The sequence below is a fragment of the Mus caroli genome, unplaced genomic scaffold (assembly GCF_978045245.1).
Source record: "Mus caroli unplaced genomic scaffold, Mus_caroli_1 scaffold_2, whole genome shotgun sequence".
NCBI lineage: Eukaryota > Metazoa > Chordata > Mammalia > Rodentia > Muridae > Mus > Mus caroli.
Window position 1 is genome coordinate 15,703,410 of NW_028227257.1, and position 12,796 is coordinate 15,716,205.

Here is a 12,796-nt window from a genome sequence, read left to right on the forward strand (position 1 = left end):
CCTTTCACCCTTGCTTGCCCTGCCCACCCTCAACTTTCAGTTCCTGCTGTAAACTCTTGTGGGACTCATTACAGCCTTCTCCCCCTCCCATTCTGCCAACATCTGTTGCCTCTCTGCCAGGGGCCAGGTACCAGCAGAAGTGACATATTCTCCCAATTCAGCTGGCTCACACCCTGGCCACTCTGCCACTCTCAACCCAGTTGGACTTGTTTCCTGACACCACCCTGGGTGTTTTCCTCTGAACTTCTCCCTCAGAGCACCGGCCATCTTCTGTTCTTCTACAGTAAAACCCTCGAGTTCCACATATGCCCCACCCCGAGGATCATCCTTCCGTGTCTAGCACTCAGACCTGTGTGCACGAGGCTCACACCTAGCGGCAGATGAGGACTTGCTTGTGCAAGTTAAGAGCAGCCACTTCCATTGCTTCTTGAGTGTTGATCGGTTCAGTTTCACAGTCACCGGAATGTTGTTTGCTTCTTTGTTTGTTTTCCTTTCTGACTCTTAAGGAACTGCAGTAGCAGAGGAACGGCCCCTAGGGATGCCCATGCCGCATCCTTGGGATCTGTGAATGCATCTAGCTGCCAGACAAAGGGAAGCTGTGGAGGCTGAGCTTGCTCCAGCGTGGGAATGATCTCAAGTCTCCGGTGGGTCCAGCATCACCATGAGGGCTCCTGTGCTTAGAAGATGAAGGCAGGAGAGAAATGCCCACAGATTGGCAGCATGAGCAAGTCACCCTGATCACTGGAGGAAGGACCCCAAGATGAGGCAAAGCAGGTGACATCCAAAAGCTTGAAGTAGGAAGAAGGCAGGTCCCTTACGTAGTCTCCACGAAGGAACGGGGACACACAGGCACCTTTATTCTAGCCCAGGGTCAAGAGAACCAAAAAGTTTTTCTTTTGGAGGGGTGAGGTGGATGTGGATATGCAAGTGTACACGTGGGGCACAGGCCACGTGTCAGCTTTGAATTAATTTTCAAGAACCATCTACCTTACTATTTTCTTGGAACAAGATCTCTTGTTAGGATTCAGGGCTCTCCAATTCAGGCAAATAGCTGGCCGGCCAGCCCCAGAGACCCTCCTGACCTCCTCAGCTGGCACTATAAGCCTGTGCTGCCATACCTGACTAAAAACTGCATACCAGGGATTAATCTTATCTTCTCCTGCTGTGCAGCAAGCACTTTAGTGACTGAGCCCCAAAAGGTAATTTGGAGAGGAGTGGGAGATAGGGGTAAATCTCCATGTTTTTGATGATTGACAGCTGCCGTGGGTGAATGGAGAAGCCTGCATGAGGATTTGTGTAGTAGTATTTAACCACTGTTGGAATCACGGGGAGTGGCCTGTGGCCTGTGAGACCTCAAATTCGGGGCAGAATTGGGGCTCAGTGCCTATAGGGAAAGATTTGCCTTCACCCCCTGAGAGTCAGGATAGCAGCCAAGTGGCCCAGAAGCAGGGTGCTGATGCGGAAGAGCTAGCACAGTTGCCACGGCTTTATTTTTAGTAAGGGCATCCGCAAGTTTGGTTTTTTGGTTTTTTTTGTTTTGTTTTGTTTTTTTTTCTGATTCTTCTCTGCATTAGAGAGACAGAAACCTGGGCAGGAATCTAAGGGTGGGAGCAGGGCACCAGGCCCTTCCACCAATCAAGGGCTGGAGAAGAGCCTGTGGAGACAAGCAGGCTTGGAAAACAGCTTGGTCAAGGCAGGGGAGGGGGCTGGGGTGCAGTTCATGTGGATGATCCTGAGCACAGCTGAGGTCCACAAAGACCTGAGTTCGAATTCTTACCCCCTCATGTTCTACTCCAGTGTCCACGGATAGAACATTTCCACTTCTCCGTGCTTCAGTTCCCCACGTGAGACCCAAGACACCCATGCTCCTCCCCACAGATGCTACAGACACAGATGCTACAGAAGCCGTGGCATGCCCCTGAGCTGCTAGTCTTGTTTCCTCCCTTTTCAAAATTGTCTGCAGATGCCAGGAATTCTGTTTTCAGAAACAGAGGAGAGGCCAGGGGCTCTGGAGCCCAGTGTGTGCTGGGCATTAGAATATTGTCACCTCTACAGCCGACAAAGAGAAGGTGTTGACCTGCCAAGTCCCTGTGGTCATGGCTGAGACGGGACTTGAACGTGGGGCTGCCTGAGTCCCATGCTTGTTAGGCAAGTCACCCTTGGCCATATCACCCTTCCGTGAGCCCTGCGGTCGTTGCTTTCTTTATCTGCAGGATGGCTGCAAGAGCCTTGGTAGATGGAGCTACCCCACCGCTCTCCGCTGTAAGGATTCTGAGACACAGAGTTGAGACGTGCCATCCACTGGAGTGGGTATAAATGGGGCCATGGAGGTGCTGTCTGGCCCTGGCAGGCAGGTGACACTTCCCTGTGCTTGGCATTTTTGGTTCAGCAGTTCTATTTTAAGCAAGAGGAGGTTAGAGTTTGTATATGTGTGTTTCTCAGCTTGGAAAGTCATCTGCTGAGTAGACACCAAAAACAGAACTCCCTAAGGCACTCCCTTCAGCTCCCTCCCCCTTCACTCCCTCCCATACTGTCTACCCTCACTCCCCCCACCTTCGGAACCTGAGGAGACCTTGTGATTTTCCTCTGTTCCCTGGTGCTCGAAAGGTACCCATGGCCCTTCAGTGAAGCCTGGGTGCGCCTTAAAAGCTTGAAGCCTTTGCCACTCCCACGTTGGGGAGAGGAAACCTGGGCCCTGAATAAGAGGAGAAGCATCTAAGGTCACACAAGAACAGGTGGTGAGCAAGGGCCCAGGATGGAGTAGTTAGTTATCTGAGTGAGCAGGGGCTAGGTTCCATCTTAGACTTGTGTCTACACCTCTCTGAGCCTCAGTTTGCCCATCTCTGCCTCAGCAGGTAGGTAGGAATATCGACTTGACAGGATTCCTATACGGATCAAATAAATGTGCCCAGAGCCTCGCCAGCAAATCTCAGCACCCCCCCCCCAACCGGTGTCTCCCCTGTGCCCTCTGTATTGCTTGTTCCGAAAGGCTTTGGTATCATAAGCAATTGATTTTTACAGTTAAGATGCACTTCAGTGACTTTCCAGAAGGCCAGCAGGCTCAGGCGTTTCCCTTAATAAGATCCCTCTGTGTTCCTTTTAACAGAATTGACTCTTTTCACCCCAGGGGACATCATCAGAAGCTCCCTAGAGAGCAGATGTGGCTTGTCTGCAGCCTGACTGTCACTCCGGGGTCTGGTCTGCAGGACATGATTGCTAACCAAAGAATGATGATGACAGGATTTGGTAGGGGGTGTTCCAAATGTTCTGGCCAGGAAGACAAGCATTAATCCTGGAGAATCAGAGAGAGAGGGAGAGGGAGAGAGAGAGAGACAGAGACAGAGACAGAGACAGAGACAGAGACAGAGAGAGACAGAGAGAGACAGAGAGACAGAGAGAGAGAGAGACAGACAGACAGACAGACAGACAGACAGAGAGACAGACAGAGAGAGAGACAGAGAGAGACAGAGAGAGACAGAGACAGAGAGACAGACAGAGAGAGAGAGACAGAGAGAGAGAGACAGAGAGAGAATGAATCATAGTCACCTCCACACTAGTGGGTACCACTGTCCCAGGAGGTTTATCTTGAAAGAGTAACATGTAATATAATTTGAAATAAAGGTATAGTAACTTTAAGAGCATTATAGCGAAAACATTGGTGGGTGGGGTGAAGTTGTAAAATGAATGATTTTGATAAAGTTTTATGCACAGGCAAATGTATTCATTAGATTCTGTGTAGTGATCTGCCTCCCCTTTGTAATTTGTAGTCCTAAAAAGATTTTTTAATCAATCAATCAATCAATCAATAAAGTCCATCCTTACATTAAAAAAAAAAGTTGCATGTAGCAGATCCGCTGTGCTTTAGCCCCCAGTCATATGTGGCCACTTATATTCAAATGTGTTATAATTAAGCTATGCTTAGAAATTCAGATCTAAATTCTGGAGCTAGCGAGTTGGCCCCACAGTTATAGGTGTTCCCTGTTCCCTGATCCTGCAGAAGGCCCGTTTCAGTTCTCAGTACCCACAAGGCAGGTCACAACCGTAACTCCAGTTTCAGGGGACCTGAGGCCCTCTTCTGACATCGTCCTTGGGCACTAGGCACACACATACACACATGCATGGAAAATATCCATACACAGAATAAAAATAAATCTTTAAAACTTTGTTTAAAAATTTATCTTTAAAAAAAAAATCAGGTTAGACTGGTGGTACATGCCTTTAATTCCAGCCCTTGGGAGGCAGAGGCAGGGGTATCTGGTGTATAAAGAGAGCTCCAGACCAGGTGGGATTATACAGTATAACCCTGTGTCAAAAGAAAATGTAATAATAACTTATTTTGTAATGGGAAAGGAGAGAATAGAGACTGGGTTAACGAAACTAAAGACTTAATGAAAAACCAATATGGAAATCTGCTTCATAAGCTACTTACAAACTGGATTTGAATGCTGGTTTTAATCTTCAGTTATCCCGGGCCTCAGTTTACTCACCTGTGAAATGGGGATAATGATCCTGTAAAAGCCCATATATGCACCAGAGCTGGAACTAGAGGCAAATCAGTTACTCAAGCAGTGGGACTCTTTCTTTTTTTTCTGATATGCTGGAGACTGAGTCCTGAGTCTCACTCTCACATTACACAGGCCCTCTACCAGTGAGTCTTATTTCCAGCCCTCTATTTTGTTTTGAGTCAGGATCTTGCTAAGTTGCTAAGGCTGGCCTTTGAATTCACTGTGCAACACCAGCTGTGTTGCTGCCTTCCCAGGTAGCCAGGACGACAGGTACAAAACACCATGCCTGGCTCATGAGAGTTTTAAAAATGGCATGGTAAGAACAGAACCCTGGACCCAGAGCACATCAGAGAATCGAGAGCTAACACAGAGATGAACACCCCGCCTCTACGGAGTTCTTTAAAATGGAATGCACCTGGAAGACTTTATTCAGTTAAAAACAAACCCTTGTTTTCCAATCTATTCCTTGAGTTTAGTCCTGTTCATGAGCCTCGAACATTGCTCCTGCCTGATAAGTGAAGGACACCCAGGAACTGGCAGGCCCCTAGTGGAAGAACAGGAGTGCAGACTCTCTCTACGTTCTTGTTTTTTCTTTTCCTTTTAAACATTATTTGTATTATTTTAATTGTGTACATGTGTGTACATGTGTGCATGTGTACATGTGTACATGCATGTGCATGTGTATGCATATGTGTGCATGTGTATATGCATATGTGAGCATGTTTATGTGCATGTGTGCATGTGTGCATTGTGTGTGTGTGCATGCATGTGTGCGTGTGTGTACGTGTGTATGCATATGTGCATGTGTGTGCATGTGTGTACATGTGTGTGCATGTGTACACGTGTGTGCATGTGTGTGCATGTGTGTACATGTGTGTGCATGTGTACATGTGTATGTGTATTATGTGCATGTATATGTATATGTACAAGTGTGTATATGTGTATGTGCATGTGTGTATGTGCATACATGTGTGTGCACACGTGTACATGTGTATGTGCACATGTGTGTACATGTGTGTATGTGCTCATGTGTGTGCACCTGCAGAGACATCGGGCCCCTGGAGCTGGAGCTACAGGCAGTTGTGAGCCACTTTATGTGACACTGGGAATCAAACCTAGGACATCTGTAAGAGCGGCACAAGCTCTTAACCGCTGAGCTGTCGCTCTAGCTGCCTCCTGGATAGTTCTTTCCAGAACTTTCAGAGTTGTGTCCTCCACGCCCAATTTAAAGTAGCTTTTAAACCACAAGTCTTTATTGAGTTTTCATTAGGAAACAAATCTGTTCCTTTTGTGCTCATACTTTAGTAGCTTATGGGGTCGCTAATCCAATCGCCTCTTCACAAAGGCCAATGTGACTGGCACAGGCCAGTTTGGAAACAAACCCAATAGACTCTTGGCAAGCATGCAATCTGATGGCAGAGAGCCAGAAGGGACAAGGGTGCCAGAGAGTGGCCTGCTGGCCACTCAGCAGGCCTGTGGCGGGAGTGTCCCACACAAACAGCCTGCAGAGTCCTGATTAGCCGAGTAAGCTGCTTAAACAGATCGCTAACAAGAGTCTTGTTGTCACCCTAATCTAGCAAAGACTCCACAGTGTAGTGTCGACTCGGAGACACCTGCCCAGCAAGACAGTACATTTGCCAGCCTCCCTTACACCTACAAGTGCTTGTGTGATGAGTGTCACCACCGGCGTGCAAGTTAGAGTGTGGGTTCCAGGCATAGCCTTTAGGGAGTAGGGGGACTTCTCCATCTCTGTCTGGAATGTAGGCGCAGAGGACTCTGTGCCCTGGGGAATGGTGGGTCTCCATATAAGCAGCCAGGAGCATCATGTGGAGGGAAGCCACGATCCTGACAGAATGCTTGCCTGGCTTAGTAAGGCAGCTAGCATTACCCTGACACAATTATCGCCGACGTCCTTGTGACAATCAAATCAGCTGATACATAGACAACAGCCCCCTAAGTGGGGCTTTCTACTGTTGCAGAGTTTCAGACAAAGTCTAACTTATAGCTAAGGTCAAACAGCAGGAACTAAGAACACCAATATTTCAGAAAGCATCAAGACTCTCTAGCAGCCCTTATTAGAAACATTCTACTGACGTCCCCCTCCTATTCCAGCCCCCTCAGCCTACATAGTGAGGTCAAGGGCAAGTTTCTAGAGCCAGAAAAAGTTCCTGGGCCCACAACACACTAACTATAAGACCCTGGTAAAATTGTGTCAGCTCCCTGGATGACATTATATGATAATATCTGTCGCCTCATCCCCCAGAGATGCAGAGACTGTGAGGCTAGCCTGAGTCATGGCTGCATGCTCTATCCCATCCTCCCTCTGATCCCTGCATCCTTTCTCTCCTTGACTTTTGAACCCTGCCAAACAATATCCACATAGGTTGGTTCTTTATCTAGTTGGAAGCCAGAGGAGTTTAGCCTCACAGAAAAATGAGACTGAGAGTCAAAAGGAATAGCAAGAGCTATCCAGGTCAGAGCAGGCAACCTGGAGAATGGTCTAGGTGGAGAATCTGGCCAAGAGGAGACTCCCCAGCCATCTGTGGTGTCTCCACACAGATGATCTGGAAGACACAGCAGGTATGGGAGTCGAGGGGATCTGGTCCAGTGGAGTGAAAGGTTATCTCAAGGTCCCTGAGGAGTTTAAGCAGAGTGACTTAGCCATGGTTGTGCTTGACAAAGGTCTTCCTAGCTATGCAGTGTGGTCAATAGGAGAAGGCTCTCACGATTCAGTCATCCAGGGGACAGACAAGGCAACATAGCTCAGGGACTAATGATTAAATAATACACTCAGCACAGTTAGAAAACCAATAACCACAAACAAGCAAGCAAGCAAACAAACAAACAAGCAAACAAACAAACAAAAACTGGCTATCTCTATCTCCACCTCACGCAGAAGCAGCCGCTCCCGCTGGTCTACAAACAGGCTGCACTTTTACATCTGGGCAACAAGGGGCAGCAGTGACCTCCGGTCTCAGCCGCTCCACTGTTCATGCTTACAAATGTCACTAGGGGGCAGCACCGTGTTACAGGTTCCTCTACCGGAGCCCTTTTGAAATCACAGCCTTCAGTGAAGTGGTGACTCGGAGTAGGTTGGGGGCCGCCGACTCAGGTAAGGCAAGCTCCTGATTTGACCAGATACTGGTGGAGGGCAGGCTGCTCTTGAAAAGGAGACAAATGGGGAAGATAAAAAAAAAAAAAAAAAAAAAAAAAAAAAAAAGGAGGAGAGCCAGAGCCCGGGAGTCAAAGCCGGTTGTCAACCCAGTCCTGTCCCGCACTCGCCTGCCTCTTCTTTTTTTGCTTTCAACATGACAGATGCCGCTGTGTCCTTCGCCAAGGACTTCTTGGCCGGTGGAGTGGCCGCAGCCATCTCCAAGACGGCGGTAGCACCCATCGAGAGGGTCAAGCTGCTGCTGCAGGTGCAGCATGCCAGCAAGCAAATCACTGCAGATAAGCAATACAAGGGCATCATAGACTGCGTGGTTCGTATCCCCAAGGAACAGGGAGTCCTGTCCTTCTGGCGTGGGAACCTGGCCAATGTCATCAGATACTTCCCCACCCAGGCTCTCAACTTTGCCTTCAAAGATAAATACAAGCAGATCTTTCTGGGTGGTGTCGACAAGAGGACCCAGTTCTGGCGCTACTTTGCAGGGAACCTGGCATCAGGTGGTGCCGCTGGGGCTACATCCTTGTGCTTTGTGTACCCTCTTGATTTTGCCCGTACCCGTCTAGCAGCTGATGTGGGCAAAGCTGGAGCTGAAAGGGAATTCAAAGGCCTTGGTGACTGCCTGGTTAAGATCTACAAATCTGATGGGATTAAGGGCCTGTACCAAGGCTTTAATGTGTCAGTACAGGGCATTATCATCTACCGAGCTGCCTACTTTGGTATCTATGACACTGCAAAGGGAATGCTCCCAGATCCCAAGAATACTCACATCTTCATCAGCTGGATGATTGCACAGTCTGTCACTGCTGTCGCTGGCCTGACTTCCTATCCTTTTGACACGGTTCGTCGTCGTATGATGATGCAGTCTGGACGCAAAGGAACTGATATCATGTACACAGGCACGCTTGACTGCTGGCGGAAGATCGCACGTGATGAAGGGAGCAAGGCTTTTTTCAAGGGCGCATGGTCCAACGTTCTCAGAGGCATGGGTGGCGCCTTTGTGCTTGTCTTGTACGATGAGATCAAGAAGTACACATAATTATGTCTTAGGTGTTCTCCCCGAGAGCAGGCATGTTGTATAATATACCATATCTTGAACATTCTGGACAGATTCTCTGGGCTTGTCTGTTTTATCAGTGGCAACTATTTACCAGTTGAAAAGTGGGAAGCAATAATATTCATCTGACCAGTTTTCTCTTAAAGCCATTTCCATAATGACAATAATGATGGGACTCAATTATATCTTTTATTTCAGTCACTCCTGATAATAAACAATTGAAGAAATAAAAATACCCAAAACCAAAAAAAAAAAAAAAAAAAAAGGAGGAGAGAAAAGACAGGAAATGATATGGAGATGAGAGAGACTGGGGGGCGGGGTGTGTGGAGAGGAGCGTACAGCCCCTGGGTTCCGCTGGTTCTGCACATCGCAGCCTTGATAGTACCCATAATTTTACTTCTCTGCCCTCAGTTTCCCCTGTAGAGCAGGAATTCCTTCAAGCACCTCGCATTTTGTAAGGCCATGGACAGACGCACCAGGACACAGTAAATGCTCACTAGACAATGGTGCTGTCAGCTGCTTGGTACCATCCTGGTGCCGACTTCCCAAGAAGGTCTAAGAGGGCCAGATTCTCTAGAGTTGTTGCCAGTTAAGACATGGACCGTGCTGAGCATCAAGGCGGGTGTAGAATCTCTCTCTCTCTCTCTCTCTCTCTCTCTCTCTCTCTCTCTCTCTCTCTTCCTTTCACCTAAGGAGTCTTCATTAGCCCTTCGCCATGCATGAAGATGGGGTCCCGTCCCCCACCCCACCCCGTCCACAGAGACTGACTCAGTGCTGGGAGCTGCAGCTGCAGCTGACAGAGGCGTCTCCAGAGAGCACTGAGTCTATGACAGGAAGCTCCCCTGCAGTTCCAACCCAGCGCTAAGGAACTGAGTGCAGACACTTCCAGACAGACAGTTAGCTCAAATCTGAAAACCCTGTCTCTGCCCTCTACCATCCTGACTACAGAATCACGGAGGCTGCCCGTCCTCCCTGACTGGTGACTCTGGGAGAGTGGCAGCCTTGCATCCCAAGGTTTCTTCTGCCTTCAGGGACAGCTTTGGATCTGTCAACCTTGTGCCTGTCACCAGGAGGTGGCTCTCACTTCCAGGTTTGCTGCTGATCTTGGTTCTCTAGCTGGTCTCTCAGATGGGCTCAGTACCTACACGAAATGGTTCTTTTCCTTTCCTGTTGAGTGGGACAAGTTGATCATTAAAGAATGTGAGGCTTTTCAAAGATATGGGTACAGGGGAAAAATTCCTGAATAGAACAGCAAAGGCTTGTGCTGTAAGATTGAGAATCGATAAATGGTACCTCATAAAGTTGCAAAGCTTCTGCAAGGCAAAAGACACCGTCAATAAGACAAAAAGACCACCAACAGATTGGGAAAGGATCTTTACCTATCCTAAATCAGATAGGGGACTAATATCCAATATATATAAAGAACTCAAGAAGGTGGACTCCAGAAAATCAAATAACCCCATTAAAAAATGGGGCTCAGAACTGAACAAAGAATTCTCACCTGAGGAATACCGAATGGCAGAGAAGCACCTGAAAAAATGTTAAACATCCTTAATCATCAAGGAAATGCAACTCAAAACAACCCTGAGATTCCACCTCACACCAGTCAGAATGGCTAAGATCAAAAATTCAGGTGACAGCAGATGCTGGCGAGGATGTGGAGAAAGAGGAACACTCCTTCATTGTTGGTGGGATTGCAAGCTTGTACAACCACTCTGGAAATCAGTTTGGCAGTTCCTCAGAAAATTGGACATAATACTACCAGAGGATCCAGCAATACCTCTCCTGGGCATATATCCAGAAGATGTTCCAACCGGTAAGAAGGGCACATGCTCCACTATGTTCATAGCAGCCTTATTTATAATAGCCAGAAGCTGGAAAGAACCCAGATGCCCCTCAACAGAGAAATGGATACAGAAAATGTGGTACATTTACACAATGGAGTACTACTCAGCTATTAAAAGGAATGAATTTATGAAATTCCTAGGCAAATGGATAGACCTGGAGGGCATCATCCTGAGTGAGGTAACACAATCACAAAGGAACTCACACAATATGTACTCACTGATAAGTGGATATTAGCCCAAAAACTTAGGATACCCAAGATATAAGATACAATTTGTTAAACGCATGAAACTCAAGAAGAACGAAGACCAAAGTGTGGACACTGTGCCCCTTCTTAGAATTGGGAACAAAACACCCATGGAAAGAGTTACAGAGATAAAGTTTGGAGCTGTGACAAAAGGATGGACCATCTAAAGACTGCCATATCCAGGGATCCATCCCATAAGCAGCTTCCAAACGCTGACACCATTGCATACACTAGCAAGATTTTGCTGAAAGGACCCAGATATAGCTGTCTCTTGTGAGACAATGCCTGGGCCTAGCAAACACAGAAGTGGATGCTCACAGTCAGCTATGGGATGGATCACAGGGCCCCCAATGGAGGAGCTAGAGAAAGTATCCAAGGAGCTAAAGGGATCTGCAACCCTATAGGTGGAACAACATTATGAACTAACCAGTACCCCCAGAGCTCTTGACTCTAGCTGCATATGTATCAAAAGATGTCCTAGTCGGCCATCACTGGAAAGAGAGGCCCATTGGACTTGCAAACTTTATATGCCCCAGTACAGGGGAACGCCAGGGCCAAAAAGTGGGAGTGGGTGGGTAGGGAAGTGGGGGGGGGAGTGTATTGGGGACTTTTTTGGATAGCATTGGAAATGTAAATGAGGAAAATACCTAATAATAATAATAATAAAAAGAATGTGAGGCTTTAAGTGTGCAAAGCTTAGGAAGAGACAAAACCCACGCCTGTGGAGATGGAAATCAGGTAGGACAAGGGTCACCTGATCAAGAGACTCTGGCTCCGGGAAGCGCAGAACTGTTCTGAGGTAACGGGAACATAATATCCTTGGATGGAGGTGTTGGTCACATGGGTGCACAGTTGTAAAGACTCAAGTCAGTTTGTACCTTGCATGCCTGTGTCAGTTACATACATCTTAAAGTTTCATAGGGAAAAATCACTGTTTAAACAGAGACTATTGTTGTTTGTTAAGATTTTGATGGAGGGGGGTGCGACTGGCGAGATGGCTCAGTGGGTAAGAGCACTGACTGCTCTTCCAAAGGTCCTGAGTTCAAATCCCAACAACCACATGGTGGCTCACAACTACCCAAAATGAGATCTGATGCCCTCTTCTGGCACATCTGAAGACAGCTACAGTGTACTTATTTATAACTATAAATGAATCTTTGGGCCAGAGCAAGCAGGGACTGAACAAGTGGGGCTGACCAGAGTGAGTGGGGTTGACCGGAGCAAGTGGAGGTCCTAAAATTCAATTCCCAACAACCACATGAAGGCTCACAACCATCTGTACAGCTACAGTGAACTCACATACATTAAATAAATAAATAAATAAATAAATCTTAAAAAAAAAAAGATTTTGATTTTTAATACATGATCTCACTGTGTAATTCTGGCTAGCCTGGAACCCAATATGTAGACCAGGCTGCCCTCAAACTCACAGAGATCCATCCACCTGCCTCTGGCTTGGAGTTCTGGAATTTAAGGCATGTGTCACCACACCAGCCAGAGACATCTCTGATGGCTTGGTTAGACCTTGATGATAACTCTAGTTTAAAAAATACTTGTTGTCTGTGCATGTGTACATGTGTGCATGTGTGTGTGCCCATGCTTCCACGAGTGTGTGCGTGTGTAAGACTGATCCTTAGCAGCTGTCCACTGTGTTTTTGAGACAGGGTGTCTCTCTCACTGGCCTGGAGTTTACCAAGTAGGCTAGGCTGGCTGGCTATGGAGCCCTGGGAACTCTCCTGCCTCTAATTCCCCAGTACAGGTATCAGGAGAGAGCATCACCACCCCTCCCCCCCCCCCACCTTTGTATGTAGGTTCCAGGGATTGAGCCCAGCTTCTCGTGCTGTCCTGCCAAACACTTTACCAGCCAAGCTGTCTCCCAAGCCACAAGGTGGACTGTAGGAGAGGATATAATGTTTATATTTAGGTGGGTTTCATTTCTGCACAAAAACACAAGACACCAAACAAAATTCCACTCT

At 47.4% G+C, this 12,796-nt stretch overlaps 1 protein-coding gene across 1 annotated transcript; it reads left to right on the forward strand.

The window, feature by feature from the left end:
• The first annotated feature begins 7,739 nt into the window (after positions 1–7,739).
• LOC147005737 (ADP/ATP translocase 2) lies at positions 7,740–8,928 on the forward strand. Its single transcript, XM_085832488.1, has one exon. It carries the CDS (start codon positions 7,814–7,816, stop codon positions 8,708–8,710), a length of 897 nt encoding a protein of 298 aa, XP_085688614.1. The 5' UTR covers positions 7,740–7,813; the 3' UTR covers positions 8,711–8,928.
• The last annotated feature ends 3,868 nt before the right edge of the window (positions 8,929–12,796 follow it).